Source organism: Panthera onca, chromosome B3, assembly GCF_046562875.1.
Source record: "Panthera onca isolate mPanOnc1 chromosome B3, mPanOnc1 haplotype 2, whole genome shotgun sequence".
NCBI classification, from domain to species: Eukaryota; Metazoa; Chordata; class Mammalia; order Carnivora; family Felidae; genus Panthera; species Panthera onca.
Window position 1 is genome coordinate 113,940,918 of NC_138344.1, and position 18,128 is coordinate 113,959,045.

At 54.2% G+C, this 18,128-nt stretch overlaps 1 protein-coding gene across 4 annotated transcripts in view; it reads right to left on the reverse strand.

Annotated features, from left to right (window-relative positions):
* Positions 1 to 1,231: 1,231 nt before the first annotated feature.
* The window catches only part of ACTN1 (actinin alpha 1), a 95,733-nt gene continuing 78,836 nt past the window's right edge, over positions 1,232 to 18,128 (reverse strand). For 2 of the 4 annotated variants that reach the window (XM_078448096.2, XM_078448099.2), the window contains exons 10-22: positions 16,816 to 17,046; positions 14,154 to 14,301; positions 10,745 to 10,895; positions 10,158 to 10,266; positions 9,537 to 9,677; positions 8,550 to 8,732; positions 8,113 to 8,247; positions 6,782 to 6,961; positions 5,892 to 6,038; positions 4,905 to 4,985; positions 4,400 to 4,465; positions 3,052 to 3,210; positions 1,232 to 1,651 (exon numbers count right to left, since the gene is read on the reverse strand). In XM_078448096.2, coding sequence (XP_078304222.1) covers positions 1,493 to 1,651; positions 3,052 to 3,210; positions 4,400 to 4,465; positions 4,905 to 4,985; positions 5,892 to 6,038; positions 6,782 to 6,961; positions 8,113 to 8,247; positions 8,550 to 8,732; positions 9,537 to 9,677; positions 10,158 to 10,266; positions 10,745 to 10,895; positions 14,154 to 14,301; positions 16,816 to 17,046 — 1,890 coding nt within the window. In that variant the 3' untranslated portion in view covers positions 1,232 to 1,492. The remainder of the gene's footprint in view (positions 1,652 to 3,051; positions 3,211 to 4,399; positions 4,466 to 4,904; positions 4,986 to 5,891; positions 6,039 to 6,781; positions 6,962 to 8,112; positions 8,248 to 8,549; positions 8,733 to 9,536; positions 9,678 to 10,157; positions 10,267 to 10,744; positions 10,896 to 14,153; positions 14,302 to 16,815; positions 17,047 to 18,128) is intronic. The other 2 variants (XM_078448098.2, XM_078448097.2) reach the window with 2 other exon arrangements.

Sequence of the window (18,128 nt, forward strand, 5' to 3'; positions counted from 1 at the left end):
GTGCCTGCATGGCTCAGTCAGTTAAGCGTCCGACTTTGGCTCAGGTCATGATCTCACAGTTCGTGGGTTCGAGCCCCACATTGGGATCTGTGCTGACAGCTCAGAGCCGGGAGCCTGCTTCGGATTCTGTGTCTCCCTCTCTCTCTGCCCCTCCCCTGTTTGTACTCTTTCAAAAATAAATAAACATTAAAAAAAATGCAGATTCTGAGTCTGAAAGTCTGGGGTGGGGCCTGGGACTCTGTATTTCCAGCAAGCTCCCAGGTGATGCTGGACAGCTGTTGTCTGTGGAACATTTTGAATAGCAAGGGGTGGGAAGGGTTATTGAGACCTCAGTGCGTTCCCTTGTAGCAAAGATACAAGGAAGGGGGGCACAGAGATGTCACAGAGCTGTTTCATGCCACAGAAAACAAAGGTAGGACTTATCATTAAACGGCCCCTTCCTTTAATGGGTCACATCTGTGACCTTATTCTCAACTCACAGGAGCCTTCTGAGGAAACCACCTTTTCTTTTTTAAAATAAAGGGGGTCGCCTGGGTGGCTCTTTCAGTAAAGTATCCAACTCTTGGATTGACTATGCCAAGGTCATAAACATATTAAGGTTGGGTACAGGTGGCCCCCATCATCCTTGACCCCACACACACACTTCTGGAAAACAGTAAGCAAGGAGCAAGCAAAAAGCGGTCATGGGAATGCTGTTGCTTTAATATGGTGTGTGACAAGCAATACCAAAGTTGTCCACACTCTCTGATCTTGTTCTGACCATTTTTAATAGGCAATATTAAAATTAAAGGGAAAATAGTGTGTGCTGATAAAGAACCTAACCACACTTCTGGACTTAAAAACGAGGAGACAAGCCACATAAATTCTCTTCCTTAGAAAACAGCCATTTCAAAAGATTTTCTTTAATATCATAAAATATTTTCATGGACAAGTGAGCTAGCAAACACACATGCACCAATGTGCCTTTTGACAAGATCCCCCCACCCCCACCCCCCACCCCCACTCCCACAACAAGGTGGACATGAGATTGGCGAAATGAATACAGCAGATGATACAGAGAGGAAAAAAAAATCGATAAAAAGTATGGAATATAACATTGTGCTTGGTTATTTTCCTATGTCACAACAAAACAAAACATTTCGGTGCAAACAGTTAATTTTTCCTCTTTTCCATTGAAGTCTGGTGGAGAAAAAAATACTTTTTCTATAATAAAATATGTGGTTTTTTGGTGTTTTTTTTTTGTGTTTTTTGTTTTTACTTTTTTTAATGTAACTTTTTTTTTTCTTTTTTTTGCAGAAAATAATTTTGTAAACTGTCACTTTGTGGGCAGGGCGGCTCGACGCCACGTGGGTCCCGGCTCGCCCGTTTCGAGGGTTCGAGGCTGCGCGAGGAGACCAAACCCGGGCTGGGGTGGCGGGCGGGGGGGAGCAGCGGGGGCGCAGGGCGGGGGCGCACAGCGGGCAGGGCGAGGGCGCTGGCCGGGGCCGGCGGGTTAGAGGTCGCTCTCGCCGTACAGCGCCGTGGAGAAGGACATGTAGTCCAGAGCACCGGGCACGGCGTCGGGGCCGGTGTAGGGGGCCATCCGGGCGATGCAGTACTCCGCCTGATCCGGCGGCAGCTCTCGGCGCAGCTCGTCCACCGTGATGTAGTTCTGCAGAGAGAGCGGGCGGGGCGGCCGGGACCCTCACTCAGGGCGGCAGGAAGTGCCCCGCCCTCCCGCTTCTGGAGACGCAGGCATGTGTGTGCACACATATCCACGTGTACACCAAGTATACACGTGTGTTTATTATGCATACACAGGCATACACATACACCACGAAATACACAGGCATTTAAAATCTCCTGTTTGCCATTGCAACACCGACTTTGGCCCGCTTCCAAGCTAATTCAAAGTGGGAACTACACCTGTAATTTCATGTACCACTCTAGTCTGCAGGAACCATGGGCAGGATCAACACCAGCAGGTACTCTGGTGGAAGACAGGGGACCCCACACACACTCAAGCTGGGCTCTGTGGAGGTCGTGTCATTTCAGCAAACAGTGAGCATCCAAGTTTGACACCCGGCTGCTATCTCCTCCACTGCGTTGGCAGGTCTTGGGCCTGCCCCTGCCCCCACCCCCGCCCGGCCTGGCTCCGGATCCAGGTTATCTGCTTGCCCATGACAGGCCTCCTTGGAAGCTGCTTCTCTTGGGAGCTTCAGGCTCCAGAAGGGCTCACTCACAGGATCTGACCCACAAGGTGGGCCCCTAGCCCCATGCCCTACTTTTTGCCAGAGTCCCCAAGGAACCAGTTTCAAGGAGGGTGGGGTTGATCAGATCACTCCAGAAGTCAGGAGACCAGGCCCCAGAGTCACTTCAACAAGGTGGTTTCTGAGGGTCATTCCAGCTCTAGGTATGACTCTGATAAGGTGTCCCTGAACTTAAATCAGACCTTTAGGAACCTCTATAGGTTCAGTCTTTTTTCCCTTATGGATTGAGGCATTTCCAAAATCATAAATCCCTATTGGCTTTCGTTTTTTATAACTGAATCTCTCCCGTCTGAAAGGAAAGGATGGCATTAAGGATTAAAGGAAATCTGGCCCCTAGAATCCCTGCTTTGCTAGTTTCCCCTGGTGCTCCCACTTTTCCACTGCCAGGCAGGGAACTTGGGAAATTTGGAAACCAAAACGGATTGCTGCTTGGGGTAGACAAATGCGAGACATGCTTCCCTCCTGCTCCCCTCCAACCTTCCACACCTATGCCCAGAGTGACGTAAGGGTGACATCACCCTTACATCACTCAGTCACATACCCCCCCCCCCGACCCCCACTCTACCCACCTCTGTCACTCATCACTCCATCCCAAGTGTGAAGGAGTCCCACGCCCTGGCAGGAGACCCCTTTAAGCTAATATGTGTCCTAACACCTTAGCAGATGCCCAGGCATTACAGACATGGGTAGAAGTGGACAGCACTGGGAGGCCCCAGCGGGAGGAAGAGGCTATGGGGTGCAAGTGGCCTCCCCTCCAGATCAGAGTGGCCCCTGCACGGTGCCCACGCCATAGCAGACCCACCTTGTCCCCAGCCAGGATCTTGAAGGAGGCCATGACTTGGTCTGCTGTGTCCGTGTCGGCCGTCTCCCGAGACATAAAATCGATGAAGGCCTGGAACGTCACTACCCCCAGGCGGTTGGGGTCCACAATGCTCATGATGCGGGCAAATTCTGCCTCTCCCTGGAGAAAAGAGCCAACCCCAGGCCTGTCAGCCTCTCTGACACAGCCCGCTGGGAATCTCTCCTATGGTCCTGAAGCCCCAGGGGGCTCAGAGTAGCCTGAGGCTGTCAGAGGCGGGGCACAGCGGCCCTCTGACCTAACCTGGGCTGTCCTGAGGGCATGACAGGGACACAACATCCGGTTCAGGCTTCCCGCCCCCTGCAGGTTCCCGGGGGGAGCAAATGCTGATAATGCCGGTCACAGCTGTAATCACAACCACTGCACGCCAGGCGCTACTCTAACCACCACACACATTTCATCTCACTTAACCCTCACCATGACCATAGGACACGGGCATTTATTATTTCCATCAGGCTTCCACATGAGAAACCCGAGGCCCGGACGGGCTTGGTGACTTGCTCAAGGTCACACGGCCAGTAAGTAGTAGAGTTGGGACTTGAACTTGGATGGTCTGCCTCCACAGCCTGTGCTCTCCCCACCACCCCGTACTCTGTGTGCCAGACACGTGCCCAGCATTCAGGGAAGTTCCTTCATTTAACCCTTACGACAGGCCTGCAGGGTTCCCCTGGTCCCCAAGCTGGAGATAGTGGAGCTGGGATTTACTCCTGGGCTCCCCACATAGACAGCCTGCACCCTTGCTCTGCCCCGGGCAGCCCACAAGCTCTGCGCTCTGCATCATGGCTCAGGAGCTGCCCGGCCGCCCAGGTAGGCCCCTGCTCTGCTCAGAAGGCCTGCGTGGGAGCAGACCACTGAGAAAGTTGTGAAGGCCAAGGGACGGCAGGCGTGGCTGGAGCCCCCACCAGGGCAGAGACAGAAATCTCTTGCTTCACGAAAAGACGAAGTAGAGCCAACTCGGGGCCAGAAAGGCCGAACTACCAGTCCTTCCTGCTGGCCTTGGGGTCAGCCCCGCCATCTGCCATGGGAGTGAAAAAGCCCATCTCCACAGTAAGTACCAAAAGACAATGCCGGCACTGAGACGGAGGGGAGAAGGCCAGGCCTCTGAGACACGCACAGGCCACGAGGCCGGGCCCAGACTTCAGGGCGCCATCTTCCCCACCGACCAGAATCTTGAGGGCCCTCCGGGGAGAGCAGCCCCTAGCCTGGGGCCTCCAGCCTGCCCTGGCCAGGACTTGGCTTCTCTGGCCAGCTGGCTGGCCCTCGCCAGAACAGAGGGTGGGGTTTACATTACCATGTTGTAACCCATGGAGATAAGGCAGGCGCGGAAATCATCCGTGTCCATCATGCCTGTCTTCTTCTGTGGGGCAGTAGCGAGGGTCAGAGGCAGGAGGAGGAAGAGCCGGCCCGGGGCCAGGAAGACAGGGAACAGATGGCCAGAGGGGAGGTCAAGGTGTACGGTTGGGAGGTTTGGAGGGGAAAAGGAACACAGGAAGAGACACATCCACAGGGAGGAGAAAGAAGAGGGAGGTACAAAAGTTGGTCCACAGGATGGAGGGCAACGAGGAGAGAGGAAGGTGGGACCCGAGCAGGTTCCCATGAAAGACAACCAAGGGCAGAGGTCAGAGGTAGGAGCCCGACGCAGGCCAGGCAGGGACAGCAGGAGAAGACGAGCCCCGAGGCCCACAGGAAAGGGAAGACAGGGAGATCCAGACAGAGAGAGAAAAGAAAAAGGAGAAACGCGTTATTTCTCGCCCCGGATGCCACCCCTGAGCGTGCTCCATGCAGGAGGCAAGTACCTGGGGGTCGTTGCCAATATCATAACCCAAGCTGATGAGGCAGGCTTTGAACTCCTCGGGACCCAGCGTGCCGGAGTGATCCTGGGGCCGCCGTGCGCCAGGCAGCGAGCCATGCGGTGCCAGGGAGGTGGAGGCCGTGAGGGGAGGGGGGTGGGCCATGCCCCGGGTGGAGGGTGGTGTGTGTGGGGAGACACAGGGACAAAGGCATGCGGACGGAGAGGGTGGAGGGTGGAAGGGGCAGGGGAGGAGGGGAAATAAAAGTGCACACGGTTAGACACACGGACCAGGTCCAGAGGGTGCCCTCTCCCTGGCGCACACAGCCCTGCTCCGGGAAGCAGGCCAGAGGGGAGCACGGTGAGCCGTGGGGGTGCCCAGCCCACACCAGCCCCAATGCCCAGACCCGGCTTTCTAAGAGGGCCTCACCCACCTCACCCAAGAGGCTGGAGGACAGTGAAGCAGGCAGAGGTGGTGGGCAGCACCTGGCCCCATGCTTCCACCCCTCTGGCCGCCCCGGAGCCCCAGGGCACTGGGAGGGGCAGCCCACACAGAGCCCAGCCTGTCCCTGAGCTAGGATGAGAACCCATGACTTAACATCACTGACACCCCCATAGCGTCTCCCGAAGGCTGTGGGGTGGGGGTGGGGGGTGCGGTGGGGAGGAAGCCTCTGCTCCTCTGTCCTGAGGCAGAGGCAAGTGATAGTCCCCACAGCCAGGGGACATCAGGCCTGCCCTTAAGGCCATGGTAGCCTTGCTCCCAAGGGCTGACCTCTCATGGCAGAAGAGCAAGCGTCATGGGCCAAACAGCCTGTCTCTACCCACTACATGAGCTCTTGCTTCAGAAAAGCAGGGAAATTCACAGGACACCAGGACAGGTTGACAGCACTTCCTGCCCAGGAACTGGCCCAGCATGGCCGCCCATCCCCTGGGCAGTGCCCTCCAGGGCCCTGGGGCAAGGGTTGGGGGCTGCTCTAAGTGCAGGGGCTCTCACCCGGTCAAAGTGGTTGAAGGAAGCTCGGAACTCGTTCATCTGCTCCTGGCTGATGCCTTTGGCATCTCGGGTCAGGATCTGATTCTCCACCTCATTGATGGTCCTGGCGATGGTGGTGAGGAGCTGCTCCCAGCCCACACGGATGTGCTAGGGGTGCATGAGGGGCCTGTCATCAAAGGGCCCCCCCAGGCCCGGACCCAGGCCGCTCCTGGCTACTCCCTTCCCCCAACTGTCAAAATGGCCCAAGCAATCAAATCCAGCCTTCTGTCCAGATTTACAGCATCACCAGGACAAGGACAACACACTCTCTAGGACAGAGAACCCAGATGATGAGCAGGGAAGTTCAGGCAGGGCGGTGGCCTCTGCCTGGGACAGCAGAGACCAGAACTGACAGCATGGGTCAGGTCAGGAAGGAGGGCAGGTTTGGTAGAGGGAAGGATTAAAGAACGAAGCCTGGGTAATTCCCCGTATATCCTGCTCTGTGACCTCACGTACGTGCCTTCATGGCCCAAACAATTCATCGCCTGGAAAGCAGGTGCCTAAGCCAGTGTTTGGAGACCACCCGCACCTGAATCACCAGGGTACTTGTTAAAAATTTTGATTCCTCAGCCCCACCCCAGACCTCGTGAATCAAATTCTGGAGATGGAGCCTAAAGTCTGCATACTCAACAAACTTCCTGGAAATTCAGAAGGCCCTGAGGACTGAAGGCCCCGAGCTCTAGGAGTGAGAAGCAGTGTGTATCCCCTCACTCCAAAGAGTCTGTCCTCCTAGTATGACCAGCTAGCTTCCTTGGAAGATGAATAACTGTCCCCTGCCCCAGCCCAGGGGGCAGGGAGCAGAATGGGATCCGGGGCTCCCTTCCTGGTGGAGCAGAGCCGGCGCCACCCACCTCCATGGTGTAGTTAGTGTGCTTGTTGTCAAAGATGAGAGCCTCCTGGATGAGCTGGTGGTCGCCCTCCAGTTGGTCGATCTTGGGCTTGTAGTTGACGATGCTCTTCTCATACTGCCGCAGGTGGCTGAGCTGATCCTCCAGGGTCCCGTGCATCTCAATGGAGATCCGCCCAATCTCCTGCTCACCCAGAAGGAAGCCCTGGTCAGATTACCCCACTCTGCGCCCCTAGGGTAAGGACTGGGGTGCCTAGGTCATCAGTCAGCCCCTCAGATGATTCCTCGGTTCCTACTCCAGCACCAGGGAACCCGTCAGTGGTAATTAGTAAGCCGAGAGCAAGACACATTCAGCAGGGACGCACTTTGGCATGGAAATAGCATCATAAAGGGGTATGACAAACACTGTCATCATCAGATGAAATAATTCCTGTCTCTCAAGTAGTTCTCAACCTCAGAAAGGGGCTGCAAGGTCAGTTGCTAACCTAAATGCTCATTCCTCTGCTTGCCATTCAAACTCCCCGCCCAAGCCTTGTTCCCAACTGTCACCCATCTCAGGGACTCTCTCTGTGCCCAGGGAGCCAGATTCTTCACAGCCTCAGAGCACCAGACTTACCTCCTCAGTGGCTATGCCTGCCTTGGCCTGCCTCAATCCCACCTGCCCCATGGGCCAGGCCTAATCCCCCTTCCTGTCTGTCCTTCATCCATGTAAACAAACATTTGTAAAAGCCCTTTCTGTGCACTCAATTCGACCCAGCAAATATTTCCTGAGCACCTACTATGCACAATGTGCTAAGCAGATAGGGCTGGGGTACAGGAGAGACACAAACATGACCTCGAGATGGTCTTTGCCCTCAAGGAGCTTGGAGGGACACCATGCTCTAACCCTAGCAGTGCCCCCTTCCCTGATCTACAGAACCCCAATATCTGGCCCAACGATTCAATAAAAAGTTCTATGCCTACCCGAGTCTCGGTTCTCTCTCTGGAAAGATCCTCCTCTTTGCTCAGGAGGAAGGGAGGCCTGGTTAGCCAAATAAGCCGAAGTAAGCTAGTCAGTTCCCCAGGCACTCATCCCTCTGTGGGACTTTCTCAGGTGGCTCTTCAGTGGCATCCCTGTGCAGGTCTTCGCTCCCGAACCAGACATTGGGATCAACCCACCGGCCTTCCCTGACAGGCTCCACACCCTCTGTAGGGCAGCAGACCAATCTTGAACCTACTTAGGACTGCATTCCTCCACGAGTCTCGCCAAGGAGGAGACAGGGCAAGCCTGACTGGCTGGGACGGTGCTGGGAAGGGGTGGAAACCCCTATCCCTGCCTCCCATGATGGGACTCACCTCCATCTTGGTCTGAATCCAGGGCCCGATGACATTGGCCTGGGCCGCGAACTGCTTGCGTAGCCTCTCGTTGTGCTGCTGGCGGGCATGCTCCTCCGTCAGGGCCTGGTCCCTCCGTGGCACCAACTGCCGCACCTGGGGTGGGAACAATCACAGAACCTTGGGAATGGACCAGCCACCTGCCTCATTCTTCAGATCAGGGAATGGAGGAGCCATGAAGGGAAGGGGCCAGTCAGTAAATAGAACAAGAGTGAACATGTTGACCTGTTCCAGAAATTCAGTCATTCATTAACTTGGCAGATGAACGCTTGCCATGTAATGATGAAATAAATAAATCAATAAAATCAATGAAAATCAACAACAAAAAAGGTAAAATCCCTGCCCTCATAAAACTTGTAATGGCTCGGCCACAATGTCCCACCAGCCCTTGGACTCACGTGGTCCCACTTGCTATTGATCTCCTGAGGAGTGATGGTTGTGTAGGGGTTGGTGCCCGCCATGTTGACGTGGTAGGTCTGGACAATCTTGGACACCTCGTTGTGGATACCCAGGATGGCCAGGCGTTCCTTGTCGGCATCAGGGAGGGTGGCCTTGAACTGCTCGTGGGCTGTGGTCAGTCCCTGGATGAAAGAGAAACATAGTGACTGGTGCCTCGTGTGGGCAAGATGAACTACGGGAGCCCTACAGGTCCCAGGGTAGAGGTGGGTGGGAAGGCCACTGAAGGCATGGCCCCACACCAGCGGGGAGACCTGGAGTATCAACCGAGGATGCTCATGGCTGAGAACCAGGAGAGCAGGGCTGGCCACGGGGAGGTGAAGGCAGAGCCATTAAAGCAACCGCTTCATGCCTGTGGCTGGTAAAGTCAGGGGCGACCACCCTAGAGTGCGCACCACCCCGCAGTCAGGTCGGGGACAAGTCTGCTCCCCGGGTGACCTCCCCCAACCCAGGCTCTCCCTCTGCAAAATCTTTTAAACCTAATACTCCATAGCTGTATAAAAGAATGGGGAAGTGGTTTATTACAATGCAATGAGCTCCAAAATATTTAGTTAAAGATAAAGGGTTCAGAATACAGTACCCAACGAAAGCTACTTTTTGTGTTAAAAAGGGGTATGGGGAAGAACGTGTTAATAAATAAATCTATTTGCCTGCATGTGCAGAGACTGCGGGGCTGGGAGACAAAAGTAGGAGGGAGAATTTATCGTAATATTCTTTTTATCTTTTTGGTTTTACACAATCTGCATAAATTACCTAGTCAAAATAAATAAAATGCAATTCTTCCAAACCTATCAACTCCTTGCACGCTATCTCCATTCCCCCACCCTCTCCTTAGAGAGCAGTCATGCAGGAGTAAGGTTTGCAGAGTGAGGTTTCCACGGGTGTCTGGTGGGGGTGCAGCTTCCAGGGGTGAGGGGTCCGCAGCGCACCTGGATCTCCTCGATGGTGTGCACGATGAAGGTGTCCTGCAGATCCTCCATGGCCCCCTCCATCCAGTTGTTGAAGGGTGCAGCCCGCTTGGCATACTCCAGGTACAGCTGGTCAATGGTCTCCAGCAGTTTCTCTGTCCGCTAGGAATGGCAGTTGAGGGGAGGGGGTGGATAGAAGGGTTGCAGCAGAGTCAGATCCAGAATCACCACTCTCTGCTCCCCCCACCCCTGAACCCCCAAGGTCCTCCTGGCCAGCCACAAGGGGTCCAAGTCTGGAAGCACCAGACTAAGTCAGACCGAAAGAACAGACTTTCTCTGGGACACTGCTTCTTAATGTGGGGTCTACGGACCATCCCACATTGGAATCACCCGGCCTGGCCCCCGGTCTGGTTTGTAGATAGGAAAATTCTCCAAGGGCTGGGGTTGGGCTGTGAAGTGCACTGAACGATGAGGGGGAGGTATGGTCAGGGCCACAAAGGAGGCGTCTCCATTAAGGCAAAGCCCAATCCAGCGCCAGGGTGAACCTTCAACAGGCCACGGCAGGTCCAGGCAACGCAGTGGAACCTTCTGGCCCAAAGCAAAGAGGCACACAGAGCTGCCATCTCCCTCAGGGCCCCTCACCTCCAGAGCTTCCCTCCGTTTCTGGGTCAGGGCTCCCAGATTGTCCCACTGGTCACAGATCTTTTGGCACCGGGCGTTGACACTGGGTGAGTCGTAATAGTCCAGCTCACTGGAAGGGAAGAGACAGGAAGGGTCAGGTGACCCAGGTTACCTCCACGGCCTGCTCTCTTCTCCCTGGGGCTGGGGGTGCGCTCCCTTCACCAAGACCTTCCACGTGCCCTCCCACCCCCAACTCCACGGCTTTCAGAGGACCATTGGGAGATGAATGAAGGCCCGTTCTAAGGCCCCCTGCGCCTGAGCTGGAGGCAATGCAGTCTTGACCCCAATGTCCAATGGCAGGGAGACACTGAGGCCCAGTGAGAGCTCAGAGTGTACATGGTCATCCTCTGGTCCTGCACTACTTACAGGGAAGGACCGGAGGCCCTCCACGGGAAGGGTCACAGGCTCCTTCTCCACCTGGGGGATACTCAGAGTCCTCTGTATTGACGCCCTTCCCACCGGGGCACCGGCTGTACCCAGCCGCCTCACTTTTCATGGCCACGCCCCACTTCCCCCAGCAGCCCCAGCCCTCACTGGGCCTCACATACTTGAGTTCCTGTGCGATGGCGGCAATTTGCTCCACGCGGTCCTGGTGGGCGGCAAGGTCACTCTCAAAGGCCTCATGCTTCTTGAGCAGGGCCTTGATCTCCGAGAGAGTGGCGGTCTCGTAATCCTTCTGCCGTAGCATAGCCTCTTTGCCTGGGTTCAAAGAGAGGGACACAAGGCTAAGCGGAAGCCGGGGCCCCTCATCTTCTTGGCCCCAACCATCCACCCCTTGGGACCCCAGGAGCCCCATTTCCGGGAGTATATCCCCAGAAGATGTCCACCAGATAGCTATCGATGATCTGCAGTTCGAGAAAGCAGATGTGCAACTGAACATCCCCTACGGGGCCAGGTAAGGGAAGTTACTACCTTCCATGGAACATGGTACATGTTCCATGGCCATGAGGAGCAGTTACATACAAAGGCTGTGCAGGGCTATGCCCTATGGTATAACCAGGAACAAACGAGCCAGGCACCTCGGGGGCACCCCATCTTTAGAGTTTCTCCAGCTATTGTTGCTAGCCCCCAGCAGCCCTGCAGGGACCCCTCCCCTGAATCAGTCTCAGTTTCTCAGCATGTCTAGTGCCCTCTGCAAATAATCCACCACTGGCCAGAATATTCCCTGTCAGGGACACTGCCCTCTCTTTAGGAGTGGGGCAGGGCTTGCATTTCTTGGATCCCTCTTTTCCAGGAGGAAATGGGATGAGAAATGAACCTCTTGGGGCTGTCACTACATGACGTCCACCAGCTGTCTCGTGAAACACCCGGTACCAGACTGGGGCTGCCCTGGCCTTGCCCACACACCCACCTTCCACGTCTGTGTCCACCAGGGATGTTCTGCCCTGCTCAGCAAACGAAAGCTGGGCCGTGAGGCCGGAGACTGCGCCTCATGTGGCCCTCCTTCCCTTCCCTCTACTTCTCTTTCCTTTGCTTTTTGGGTTTTTTTTTTAAGATTTTCTTTTTAAGTCATCTCTGCACCCAATGTGGGGCTCGAATTCAAGATCGTGAGATCAAGAGTCGCACGCTCCCCTGACTGAGCTAGCCAGGCACCCCTCCGCTTTCTTTTTCTTTAAGTCCAAATAATAATATGACAAGTTTAGGGGAAAAAATTACAGATGAGCCTACCTATCTACTCCTTTTCAGTCTTTCCTTATACGGAGGCTGTGGTAAGACCATAGGGTATATGTAAATTCTGTTTCCTGCTTTTCAAACATTCAGCAGCACACCATCAGAGTCTCTGCCTTGGCGCCAGCTTTCCCACGTGCCCCCTCCGGTGGCCAGCGTTCCATCACGTGGCCGAACCACCAGTGGTGTAACCACCTGCCGCCCTACCGTGTGGCATTCAGGCCCCTTGCCTTGTGCTATTATAGAGGGTCTCATGGCAACCATCCGCAGACGTGTGATTTCCCCACATTTAGGGTTAATTCTTTAGACAGTCTCAAGAATTCCTAGGTCAGCAGGCAAGAACACCGTTAGGTGGGGATGTGTGTCACCGGACTGCTTTGCCCAGGGGCTGCACCCGCGTCCGCCGCCAGCGGGCCGGCACTTCTCATGTCCTTGCCGGCGGCTGGCCAGCTGATGGGGTCCCTGCTCTGTACCTTTCTGTGAGCGGTTCCTTGGCCCTGGAGAGGACACGATAGAAGCGCATGGGTGAACTGGTACAGTTTCTAGTACTCTGCACCATCCGTACCTACATAAAGAACTTCGCGCATGTGGGGGGGGGGGGGGCGGGGGGGCAGCGACCTCGCATCCTAGCATTCTTACAACACGGAGCGAAACCCAACCTCCTCAGGCTGAGTCAAGCACACTCCCGTCTCCTACCAAGCCGGGCGGCCCCTGAGTGGCCACAGCGTATGGCTGTCCCTAATTGTCTCCAGCCTGAGATTGGAGGAGCCCAATGGAGCCCAATGGGGGAGTCTGGGGACATTGTGCCCCACCAGCCAATAGGGTCTGCCACAGGGGCTCCAGCCGAAGTGGCTGCAGAACCCTAGGAGGCGGGCGGCGTGGATTCTTCTCCAGCCCTGGCCCAGGTTCTGAGGAAAAGACGATTCCAGGTGTGAGTCTCTCTCTTTGGAGTTAACTTCGGCCGTCAACAAGCAGACAGCAGACATGGGCCCAAATGCCTCTGAGTTGGAGTAATGGAAACACACTTGTGCTAACAGGGAAAAGGCTCTAGGTCACTATAATTGGGGGCCAGAAGGCAGTGGAGGAAGAATATCCAGGGCTACCATTTACTGAGTACATTCTACGTGCCATGCACTAATCTAAGCATAAAAGGTACTTGTGATACTTATGCCTACAACAATCCTACGAGGTGGTATGCTGAGTTGAACAGGGTCCCCCAAAACTCATGTCAACCCAGAACCTCAGAATCTGGCCTTATTTGAAAATAAAGTCTCAGGGCACCTGGGTGGCTCAGTCGGGTTAAGCATCTGACTCTGGATTTCGGCTCAGGTCATGACCTCACTGTTTGTGAGTTTGAGCCCCACATCGGGCTCTGTGCTGAAGAGTGCAGAGCCTGCCTGGGATTCTCTCTCATCCTCTCTCTGTCCCTTCCCACCCCCCTCAAAAATAAACAAATAAGCATTAAAAAAAAAAAAAAAAGGAAAAAGAAAACAGGGTCTTTGTAGATGCAATTAGTTAAGATGAGGTCATACGAGATTAGGGAGACGACTAAATCCAATGACTGGTGTCTTTACTAGCAAAGGAAAGAGAAATTTCGTCACTGAGACGTAGAAGCAGCCATGTGGGAACGGAGGCAGGGACTGAACTAAGTCAGTGACACCAAGGATGGCCAGCAACCCCAGACGCCAGGAAGCAGCACGGATGGCCTCTGGCTCAGAGCCTCCAGAAGGCATCAATTCTGCCGACGCTTCCCCTTAGAACCCCTCCTGACCTGTGAAAGAACACGCTTCTGTTAAGCCAGCCAGTGTGTGGTCATTTGTTCTGGTGGCCCTAGGAAGCTAACACAGGAGAGGACACACGATCGATCATCTGCATGTTACAGAAGTTGCTGGTCCAAATGTACTCTGCTTCTAGGTGGTAGAGTCGGGATTCGAACCCCAACCTAACGGACTCAGGGAAGAAGAAATCATCACGGCGACTAGAACCATCAACAAATTACACATACACAGCATCGTACCATGCCAGGAACTCTTCTTGATGCTTCAGATGTAGTAATCCAACAAATTCTCATAAACCTATGAAGTTGATACTCTGATTATCCCCACTTTACAGACGAGGAAACTGAGGCAACCAAAGGGCTGATGAACTTGTCTAACATCGAGCAACCAGTAAGACACAAAGCAAAACAAACCAAAAAGCAGGAGAGAAAGGAGTTGTGGCCTGGCAGTTCAGTCAGCGGAGCACAAGGGTCAGAACCCTCCAGGAGGCAGGAGGTCAGGTTGGCCTTACCGTCCGTCCAGGCCTCGTGGATGGAGGCTTTCTGCCGGAATTTCTCTGCCAGGTGGTCGAGCCGCTCCAGCCTCCGGATCTCGTTCAGCAGCCACTCCTCATAGCCCTTCTCTGCCTGCTCTAGGCAGCCCCAGGCATTGTTGATGTCCTGTAGGGATGAGAGGCATGGGGTCAGCCCCACCTGGCCCCCAAGACCCGCACAGCTGCCCCGAGCCTTCTGGAAGAAGCCCCTTTCCCATCTCAGTTGTACCCACCTAGCCCTCTACTGGTGTTAACCTGGGCTTATGGACACCAGGCCTCCTGGGCAGGGAGTGAGGCCCAAGTCCATGTGGGCCACCCAGCTATTGGGCTGTGCGTGTGCAGCCCTGTGAAGAGTCCAAGGCCCTCTGTGACCCAGGATTCTGGCCAGTCAAAGAGGCTGGAGGGCCAGCCAGTGGAAAAGAACAATAACTGAATGAAGCAAGCAGGCATGGGAACCTCCCAGCCTCCCCACATTTCTGGATCTGTTCATGGGCTCTGGGCAGTAGCCTGGAGCCTGCAGGGACCCTGGCCTGGGTGAGCTGGCCATGCACCTGAGGACAGTGACAGCTGCTGAGTACAACCCACAGCCCTTCAGGCAGGGAGCCACCCACCGGGTCGTCTCTACAATTAGCACAAGGGTGCCCACTGGACACATGTGGGCTGAACCCAGCCTCCACGCCACCTGGGGCCCAGGGGACAGGCCGCATCTACCCAGAGGGGGCACTTCTAACTCGCACAGAACACCCTCTGGTCAGCTGAGGCTCTGGCCACCTAAAAGCTGCAGATGCAGCCTGGAATCTATAAAAAGACTGCAATTTTCCAAAGTGCATACACAATGGAAAGGGCCTATTTCTTTTCCTCCAGATTCCCTGGGATCCTGCCGGCTTCCAATACTGTTTGCTGGCTTGGCCGTTCCCTGCCCTTCCCTTTTATGTCCGTGCCTTCTCCTGATTTCTCATTTTGAAGGCCAAAAGCTCTATCTTGGTGGGTTTTTAAATTTTCTTTTGCATGTTTGTCTGTCTCATAACATTTCTCCCTGAGTCTGAGAGAGGGCAAGAAGGAAGGGGAAATAACATAAGTAACATAAATGAAGATAATTTAACAACTTGGAAAGCCATTCACAATATAATTTTAGTTGGGTTTTTAAAATATTTTTTAATGTTTTATTTACTTTTGTGAGAGAGAGGGAGAGAGAGAGAGAACACAAGCGGGGAGGGGCAGAGAAAGAGACACACACACAAAATCTGAAGCAGGCTCTAGGCTCTGAGCTGTCAGCACAGAGCCCGACATGGGGCTTGAACTTGTGAACAGTGAGATCATGACCTGAGCTAAAGTTGGATGCTTAAGCTACTGAGCCACCCAGGCACCCCTTAGTTTTGTTTTTTTTTGTTTTTTTTTGTTTTTTAAAGCAGCTTATTAAGTAAAACATGCTTTAGAATTCCCTTAAAAATCATATTTACGTAGGGCGCCTGGGTGGCTCAGTTCGTTAAGTGTCCAACTCCTTTTTTTTTTCCAAGTTTATTTTATTTCTTTTTGAAACAGAGACAGTGCAAGAAGGACAGAGAGAGAGGGACAGAGAGAGAATCCCAAGCAGACTCCACACTGTCAGCGTGGAGCCAGATGCAGGGCACACAAACCATGAGATCATGACCTGAGCCGAAATCCAGAACTGGACACTTAACTGACTGAGCCACCCAGGCGCCCCAAGTGTCTTCTGACTTCGGCTCAGGTCATGATCTCAAGGGATTTGTGGGATTAAGCCCCACGTTGGCTCCGTGCTGATGACTCAGAGCCTGCTTGGGATTCTCCCTCCTCTCTTTCTCTGCCCCTCCCTCCACTTGTACTCTTTCTCTCTCAAAATAAATACATTTTTAAAAAAATCCTATTTACATAGACTAAAGGAATCTTTTCCAAAAAACACTTTATTTCAAAAAACATTTTTAAGCTGATATTGGATAGTTAAGATTATGAGTAATTTCTATTTTCTGTATTTAGCAGATTTGTATCTTTGAAATATCCTACCAAAAAAAACCCAAAAAAACCACCAACTCATTACTTGTTTAAGGTAACACATTTTTTTTAAGTGCTTAAAAAATATTTTACAGAGGGGCACCTGGGTGGCTCAGTTGGTTGAGAATCTGACTCTTGGTTTGGGCTCAGGTCACGATCCCAAGGTCGTGGGCTCGAGCCCCGGGTCGGCTTGGCACTAAGAGTGGAGCCTGCTTATGATTCTTTCTCCCCTTGTCTCTCTCTCTGCCCCTCCCCTGCTCATGCTCACATCCTCCCTCTCTCTCTCAAAATAAATAAAGTAATAAAATGTTTAAAAAAGTAAAAATCACCCTAATTGCTACTGAATTATGCCCTCTTTGGTTCAATATGTCCAGAGGCACTTAGTTTGCAGAGATGGTTTTCTAAGGTGGGGGAAGGGGGTGCTAGGAGGCCCGGGTGGATATTCAGGGGTCTGGCGGGACAGGTCTGACCTGGGATGGTCAGGAGACAGGGGGCTTGAGTCTGGGTGGCAATCTGGAAGGGAGAAACGATTTCTGGAACAGCGTATGCAGGTGGAAGGAAGCCCGTCCCGCCCTGTCCCGCCCACGGTGCCACATTCGGCCGGGAGCAGCTCCGGCTCCCCGGCGCTCACCGAGACCATCCTGCCCTCAGAGGGCATGAAGGCGGGCCGGTTGCTGAGGCGCAGCTTGGTCTGCAGTGTGTTGAAGTTGATCTCCAGCTGGCACTTCTCCTGCACCTTGGGTGGCTTGTGCAGACGCCGGTAGTCCCGGAAGTCCTCCAGCTTCTGCTGCATGGCATGCATGGTGTTCTCCGGCGCCCGGTTCTCCAGCCACGGGATGGTGCGGCGGATCCACTCCAGCAGCTGGGGGGAGGGGCACGCGGAGGGCGTGAGGATGCTGGGAGGGGGGCCAGGGGCTGCCTCCCTTCCCTCCTATGGCCTTTGGGCCCCTTCCCTGACAGGGGGTGCCGGGGGATGTCTCTCCTGACAGCATGTCCCGTCCCAGCTACCACTCCCCGGCAGTACAGGCCAGGCTCCAGGAGAGCTACAGGCTTCATGCAGCCTGGCCACCAGCCTCTTCTCTGCCAGGGGAAGGGGTTAACTCAAGCTCTGCCCAAGGAAGAACCGTGGACCTGGTAGGAAGTCAGCCAGACCAGGAGGAGACCCGAGCTCTGGGTCCAGCCCCACCAGCTGGCTGGGCCTCGGTGTCCTCTGTCCCGGGGAGGTAACAACCATAACAGCTGCTTCCTGAGGCCCTTGTCACCCGGGATCTAGAATTCTAGAATGTGGGCCTCTGACTCAAAAAGGAAGAGGCTGGCTTCTGGGACACAGGCAGGGAACAGCCTGGATGAGGTGATGATGGTGGAGAAAGTGGAGGAGGAGTGGAATGGGTGACAGGAAACAGAACGAGCACCTGCAAGGTGCCAGCGTGCCCCCCAGACGGACTCATCGGAATGAGGATTGGGATCCCATGGGGTTCTGTGCTTTGACTCCTGCCCCAGGTTACAGAGAGGTAAACCGAGGCGCCGTGAGGTTATGTGACTTGCCAAGGTGACCAAGCTGGAATGGCAGAGCTGGGCTTACACCTGGCACCTGTATTCTTACTAGGCTGGATGGCAGATCCACCAAGAGGCTGGGCTGAGCTGTTCAGAAGGCTGAATTCTTTTATGCAAGTGGAGCCCTACCCCAAATATAGTCAACGGCAGAACAGCAAACCCAGCCCTGTAACCTCCTGTCCCCTGGGTGGGCCCAGCTGCTTAGCGAGCCTGAGGCAGCACTGATCCCATCTCCAGATCACATCCTCTCAGAACCAGGCATACTGTTTTTCTAGGCCAAGCGACTCACAGAACAACAGTATACCAGGCTAGAAAGGCCCTTGAGATCCCTTGGCTTAGCTCTCACTCGGCAAGGGGAAAAAACCCAAGACCCAGAGAGGTGAAAAGTTT